Genomic DNA, 8,125 nt, shown 5'->3' on the forward strand with positions numbered 1-8,125 from the left:
TTAAAGGCTTTTTTGCGCACTTCTCAAACATTAATTCATTCATCTTTAACAGAAGATAAATGGGATTCAAGAATTAGAAGAATTAATTAGTAAAATGGGGGCATCAAAATAATTATTGAATCTGTTTTCTCTCAAATAGTAGCAACTATTCAGCACTATCAATATTCAGCACTATCAAATGCTAAACTATATTACATTTTATCTACTCATCATTATATACATTCATATCCAAATTTTAAATACAAAATAAGATAGTGATTTTCTTTTCAAAACTTCAAACATTCAGATTATCCAAACATCTAATATAAAAACTTTTATTTGCAATTACTTTATGATATCATCCAAACATAAAAATGAAACACACTTAACAATTACTTTAATGCGCTTTTGAGTATAAAGATTAATAACTTAACATGTCATATGGTTCATTTTTTAAACCAACATAAAATTAGATAATGTAAACCATAAACTATTTAGTATTATATTTATATTTAGAACTGGCTTTTAATGCGACCTAAAAACTAAACCAAAAATTTTAACACTTGATAGCCCAAAACTGCCAAATTAATCACCAAAAAGCAACTGAAGTGCCTGCATATTGACCATGGTTTATTATCAGTTGACCATAAAGTAGAATGTTATAACAAACAAAACAATGTATGCATGTATGTATGTATGTATGTATGTATGTATGTAAATTACCCGAAACACATGAAACATCAAGCTCCCAACAACCTCTCAACTTCCCATCTTCCTCATCAGTTAACAGAAAAGCCGGGACCCGATAACAGAATCTGTTAAACTCACCACATGGTATCTCCAAAACCCTAGACTTTGACTTTTCAACCTCAGAAGCCCTAAAAACTGACTTATAACCACTCACACGTGAAAGACATATAACCTTTATCATATCTCCATTTCTCTCAACAACTTCAACAACCTCACTTTCACCTTCCACGTCAGCAAATGTACACGTGGAATCCTCATCATGCTTATTGTATAACACCCAAATCTCCTTTTCATTTGGATATATATTAAACCGATTCCTTCCATTAAGTTCGGCTTTCACAAAAAACAAAAAAGAATCCCGAGAAATTATCCGCCTTCCACCATTTGAAGCTTTATACAAACCACACGCATTTGGCCTAGTCATGTCGTTAGATGTGCATAATTCGAGTAGATCTACATGTAAAGAGGATTCGATTTTTTTAATTTGTGCGTAACATTTACGATTTTGGTCCTCGGGTTTACGAATCGCCCATATCTCACCCTCGCGAAACTTCCAACTCCTACGATCCGATTCAAAATCATGAAAACACGTAAATTCCGTGTTTTTCGGCGGTTCGGTATAGAATTCGTTTAGGTCGTCCGGAAGAGACGCAGTGTCGAGCTCGAAAGCTCCGACAGGGACATCTGCTCGTTCCGTGCCCGTCAGTTTTACTGACGGGACACGGTGAGAGAATCTGAACAGCTCGTTGGGCGGAATCTTCCGCCCAACGAGCTGTAATGGGCTTGTTCTCTGGAACAAGCCCACAAAACCTTTTACTTTCACCATACTAGCAACAACAACACCAGAATTGTTTTCATTTTCGAAATCGGAAAGAATCTCCACAATTTCAAATCTATATTTCATATGGGATTTCGGATCGGAGCTCCAATTTATATCCCAATCTTTAAAAAGAGCCCATATTTCACCTTTTTTAGGGTAAATAAAATACGAAAACCGTTTTTTCCCATGTGAAAACGCGATGCGGTGAGAGAACATGAGAGAGTCCTGCGTTTCCTCGGTTTCACCACGAATGAATTTACCGCAAGCAACCGGTAACCCTTCTTCGGCCCATTTAATCTCGGGCGGGTTATCCGGATCCGCTTCTAACCAAGTGATCCGTACCCGAAACCCGGATTTAAAAACTTTTCGGATTTGTGCATAGAATCTTGGCATCCCGTCAATCGGATCATAACAAGCCCAAATTTGATCAACTTCAAAACATTCTTTCTGTTTTTCTTTATCAAAATTAGTAAACTCCGGATCTTTACAATCTATATACATTGCTTCCACGTCATCATTCTTCTCTTCAATTTTGGAACTCGATACTTTTGACTTTTTTCCCGGGCTTTTTTCATCAACAACCCGTGTCCTTTTGCTAGTTTTCTCAACCTCTTGTTTTACGGGTTGACCCGTATCCGACCGTTGGTTCGAACCACCCACACCAGTTGACCCATCGGTTGACCGTTGGTGTTGGGGTCCACCATCAAAACCCATAATGAGTCTGAAGCATTTTGGACAACGAATTTGTTTGGTAAAAAATGCTTGATCATACTCATACTTTATCAGACAAAAAGGGCAATTCACCCAAAACGTTGACTTTTGACCATTCGTATCCGATTTTGACTTTTGACTTTGCGGTTTTTGAATTTCGGGATTTGCGGATTCTTTACATTTAAAGTCGTATAAACACCGTTTCTCTTTAGCAGAAAGGGTCATATTTGCTTCACAGATGAGTTTAAATGCCGATTCTGCCCCTGGGAATTTGTTTTTATCGGGGTGAAGAATGAGTGCGAGTTTTCTATACTGTTTCTTGATTGTTGCCTCATCTGCTATGTTTTCGACTTGAAGGATTCCATAAAGGTCCTTTTGGGAATTGTTTATCTTTTTTTGAGATGAACAATGGACATCACAAACAGTTATTATTTGGGAAATGTTATCAAGTTCAGGGAAGAGTTTTTGGGCTTTTAAAGCGAATTTGCGGGCCCCTTCGAAATCGTTGTTTTTCATTTTATTTTCAGAAATATTTTTGGCTCGGATTGCTTCATCTTTATTGCATTCCATTGTGATAATGATTTGGAAAATGGAATACAAATTACTCGTGACCCTTCATTTATAAGAATGCTGTAATAAAAAGAAATGAAAATCAGATGCAATAATAAACAGATAAAGAAATAGGAATGTACTTTCATTGATTTGTTTATTACTTTATTATATTATAGTGATGTCAAACAAATATAAAGCAATTTTCACCCAATCATAAGAAAAAGAAACAGAATGTACAATGCTATATTGGGGTAAATTTGTCATTTGTCAAAGTGCATTGCTTTAATTTGGAAAAACTGAAAGGACAATGTTGTAATATATGAATGTACATTGATATGTCTTACATAGAGACTGTATCCCACAGATTTCTGCGTTTAGATTCCAAAAATATAGAAGTTGACATGAATGTATATATGAATATGCTACTCATAGTAATATCATGCTCCCAAAAACAATTTTTCGTAATGCAAATCGAAAATCATGAATCCTAATAATGCAGCAAAATCCCGTTATCAGGTTAGAACAAATTAACCTCTCGGACATCAAAACCTAAGTTATTACGGCGAAACTAAGTCAATCGAATCAGACTGCAGGGTATCTAAGAACATTTTGAACGAAAAATCCAAAATTTAGCACAAGTAAAACACAAAAGAATCACCTATGCCATAATAATCCAAAATTAGAACTAATATCAAGTCGTATAAGAAACACCAAATACACCGAAATGTTACCAATAGTGAGAGAAAAAACACTTCGAAGCAGCACGAAAGAGTCAAAACCCTAGATGAAATCATATGCGAAGCATTTCACACAATAAAATGCGCCAATGTTACCAAAAAAGGAGGGAAAAAGCTGAAGAATTTACGTAGAGTAGAACTTACTGAATGTAGAGCGATAAAGCCTTGCAGAGAGAACACGAGGAGGAGTAAAGGGGAGGAAAGTAATGACAGGTTGAGGGATTTTTGGTTTGGCTCTGAAATTTTTTGGTTTCCTACCTGAGTTTCTTTGTTCTATGATCCAGCCATAGAGTTTAGAGAAGAGAGGAATCTCCCGATGTTGTAACATAAGCATCAATTGTTGTACCTTGTTTTGACAATAGGAAAACCATAGGATTTGAAATAGTAATTTCTAGAATGATCTATGGGAACTTGGGTTAAAATTGAATTGGGCCAAGTATGATCATTATTTTTCATTTTAATTGATATATTTTTATTTTAAATACTTTAATTCTTAATAAAATATTATATAAAAATTAATTTTTTTTAATTAAATAATCATTTGTTTTCCAAATTCTTTTAATAATCATTATTTTCAGAAAAAAAAATCAAAGGTTTATTTGAGTTTCGAAATTATTTTATAGGTTCTTCTATTTGACGCTTGAATGTATTAATAGATTATATCAGTTTTGAAAATTCATAAACTAATTCAGAAAACTAAAAAAATGGTTTGAAAATATGAAGAAGTTGTGGGAAAACATAATATGAAGATCGAGTTTGGAGTTTTAGTACGTTTTATTGTTATATGATAGTTAATTTTCATTACATTTTTTTCGAAAATCAACATGTAGGCATCCATAATTTTTGTAGATTAAGTTTTTCATTAAGAGTCTTAATCTTTCCTTAATATCCATTATTGATTGTGCTGAGTTATCACCTATTGCGTTTAGAATTATAGACTCGGTAATGACAACTCCATTTTGAGTTGACATCGGCAAAAGCTTCACTAACCTCAGCAAGTTTCTTATTAAGCAATGAAGTATTTGGCAACGGAAACAATTAAAATAACCCTAAGTGTACATGCGACCTAGGATCTAGGTTTTACTAATATATAGCAATCTACTTTCAAAATATTAAACAATACCAGATAGGATTACTAACCTTTAAAAAATCAAATTTGTTTCTTGAATCCTTATAGATCTAAAAAAACTTGAGGCTTCTGGAAGGTTCTAGCATCCAAAAGAGAATGTCTGTAAAGGATTACACCCAAACGACTAAACACCAGAAATTAGGAGAGCGGAGAAGAGACTTGCAAAACTTGAAATCTCATAGCACAAGGAAGCAAGTGACGAAATTAATGAATGCTGGTAGGGTCTATTTATAGCTGAACTATTGGAGAATTAATATTCAGTCCATGTACCTTTAAATAATGTTCTGGTTAATTCTAATTAATTCCAAATTAATTTTAACTAATTTTAATTAATTTATCCAGCTATGATAAATTAATAAATTGATTATCTTGCTCTCTTAAATCTTTTTTTTTTTTGACTATTTTAGCTCTTGAGGGTAACCATAAAATGACTTTTGTAACACTCATTTTCTAAAATGGATTAGTCGAAGATTAAAATGGGGGCAAAGATAAAGTTTTAGAGAAAATCTTATGCTACGACGTGGTGTATGGAATACCATGACGTGACATGACACTTCTAGATCGCATGTTCTGATGAACACCACAACATGGCAAGAGGGAGGCCAAGACATGGTGGCTGCTGCAACCCAAGCCCTTGATTTTCCGGGTTTCTCCCATATTTAAGGTTACTAACTTCGAGATTAGGGCATCCTCTTCAGCCTTCACTCCTCCTTTCTAAACCATAACATCTCCTCTTGTCTTGTGAGCTTTTTGATGGTGTCTTGGTCACTTGAAGGTTGAAGGAAGGTTATGTTGAGCTAATGATCAGCTAGCAAGTTCATATTTATCTCATGGTGCATCTTCTAGACTCTTGTAAGCCTCCAAGTTCTCACCTTTTTTTGTTCATTTTTTGTAGATCTAGGTTATGAGCTCCTTTCCTTCATGATTTGTTGTTATGAATGGACGATTTTGATAAAGTTTGCAACTTTATCACTCTTTAGGGTCCCTTTGTCATCATATGGTTCAAATCTAGTCTTTAATGTTGATTGGTGCCATGCATGAAGTTTTGACTCCATTTCTTATCATTTTGATGTAATTTTAGGAAATACATGCATGTCCATAAAGTAAGGATTTTTATGAATAATTTGAAGGCAGGGAAGCTTTTGAAAAGTTGGAGCAAAGGACTTCACATATTAAGTCCTTAATGAGAAAATGTCTTCTAGCAATAACCACAATGTGACCAAGATGTCACCAACAAATAAAGGAAACATGATCAATGTGAAACACTAGACAAAACTACACAAAATTAAAAATCCAAAAGCTAGTGTTTGGAGACGTCTAGTGTTTTTAACAAAAACCTATGAGACCTTAATAAAACAATAGATCCAGAACCGATCTAAAGCTCTAAAACCATCTTTCATACCATTAATTGATTCTCACAACAAATAACAAATATGAAATTATTACAAAATGAAAAGCAACTCAAACTCTGTCTCTACAAAAATGTACAATGAAACTTTGTGAAATAATGATTACAGAATAACAAGCGATAACAAGCAACCTGGATGATTCAAGTACAAATCACAACACTAACAAACACATGAACCTTAATGCAGAAAGAGAGATTAAGAATTCAGTCTTTTCAATAGAAACATGCATATCAATGGCATCATTTCTAAATGTTTAGAAGGATTATATTATACTTTAATTACTTTAAAAACTTTTACTAAAAGACATAATTACTAGACAACCTAATTCTATTTTTGTGTGTCCTACAAAATCATGTCTATTTTATAAAATATAAAAAATTTACAAAGATGGTGCGTCATAAAATTATATTGTAAAAATTCACACCACACAACGCAACTTTTGTCGATCGTTTTCATCTCGCCTGGTTCAAAATTCAAGCAAAAGGTGTACGATTTCAAGGGCGGGCTTTCACAGTATCTATCTCCTGCAACTTTTTCATGACTCCATCTTGATCAATCCTCACATAAATCTCCATCTTCATCACATTCGCAACTCACCGCAGCCATAGTGGCGTCAGAATCTAGTCATCCTGTAATGCCCGGTTCCTGGTACGCATTTTAATTATAATTTATTCATTTTGGTAGAGCAACTTGACGAGTTGGGAGCCCCAAACTCATCGGGTAGAGACCAGAAGTGACACGGGTTTTAAGTAACCTACTTGAAGAGTTAAGAGCCCTCAACTCGACGAGTAGGGCTGCCATAATAAAACCCTAATTTCGGGTTTTTGCACCCTATTTAAGCATCTTAATCCCCACTTGTTGGCCTCATTTCCAGCCTCTAAGTCCCAAACCCAAGATTCAGAAACCCTAATGCATCTGTGAGCTTGTGAGCCATTTTTGAGTGAAACCTTGTGTGTGTTGAAGCTTGTGAAGGAATGAGAAGCTTGGGGGTTCAATGAGAAGCAAGTAGATCCAGAGACTCCATTTCATTCTCATCATTTTCTGGTAAGCAAGTCTCAAACTTGCTTAGTAACTTCTTAGATCTCTTTATTATCTTTTTATTGGGTTTTTGGTCCAAGAAGCTTGACCTTTGGGATATGGACATCCCAAGTGAGTGTACCATCACATCTGGAACCATGGAGGGCCTTCATGGCATAAAGGTGCAAACTTTATGGCCATTGAAGCCCCATGTAAGCTATAGGATGTCATTTTGGCCTTTTAAGATCCAAAAGGCCATGTATTGAGGGAAAGGTGGAAGCTTTACATGTTCATGTAGTGTCTAGGGTCCAGATCTTAGTTTATATGCCTTGGTTTAGACTATTGATGGCTTTAGGATCAAGATCTAATTCCTAAAGAGTTAGGGTTTGAGCTAAACCCATTAAGTAAAGGTATTAACGGGTAAGGTTGGAAACTTTACCCTTAAAAGGAAATTTTCAGTATATATGAGGAGTATGAAGCTTAGATCTGGAGAGTACGGGCTTAATCCGTTAAGACGGACCAAACAGACTGAGGAAGTCGTCGAGTTCATAAAGGAACTCGACGAATTGAGTTGATTTGTCCTGATTCTGAATAGGGTAAAACTCAACGAGTCTGAAGAGGGACCTGACGAGTTGACTCGCTTTATCACGACTACGAGTAGCAAGAGAACTCAGCAAGTCAGGAGGATGACTCGACGAATTGAGTCAACTCAGAGTGTTGACTTTGACTTTAACCAAGTGTTGACTTTGACTTTATCTTTGACCAAGGTTAACCCATAAAAGGGTATTGAGAAAGGAATGGTATCTAAGGGTTGTTTCTATATAGGGCGTGAGTAGAGCCGATTGCAGGAGCAGAGACGTACAACTATTTCACTCGACATTTGAGGTGAGTTTTCTCCTGGTTTAAACGGGTCGAAGGCACCAAGGCCGACCCGTACATGTTATATGTATACTTAGTAGCTAAGTGTGGGTGGGTCCCGTATCTCATCATTAGCCGAGTGTGGGTGGGGCCCGTATCTCAT

General features: G+C 35.5%; 1 protein-coding gene across 1 annotated transcript; it reads right to left on the reverse strand.

The window, feature by feature from the left end:
* Nucleotides 1–300: 300 nt before the first annotated feature.
* On the reverse strand, nt 301–3,850 carry LOC145052788 (uncharacterized). Its single transcript, XM_079000668.1, has 3 exons — nt 3,694–3,850; nt 703–2,890; nt 301–591 (listed from the first exon to the last, which is right to left on the reverse strand). The coding sequence occupies exons 2-3, from the start codon at nt 2,828–2,830 to the stop codon at nt 569–571; spliced, it is 2,151 nt and encodes a 716-aa protein (XP_078856794.1). The 5' UTR covers nt 2,831–2,890; nt 3,694–3,850; the 3' UTR covers nt 301–568.
* Between the last annotated feature and the right edge of the window lie 4,275 nt (nt 3,851–8,125).

This window comes from Lactuca serriola, chromosome 5, assembly GCF_051521515.1.
Source record: "Lactuca serriola cultivar US96UC23 chromosome 5, Lser_US96UC23_V15, whole genome shotgun sequence".
Classification (NCBI taxonomy): Eukaryota; Viridiplantae; Streptophyta; class Magnoliopsida; order Asterales; family Asteraceae; genus Lactuca; species Lactuca serriola.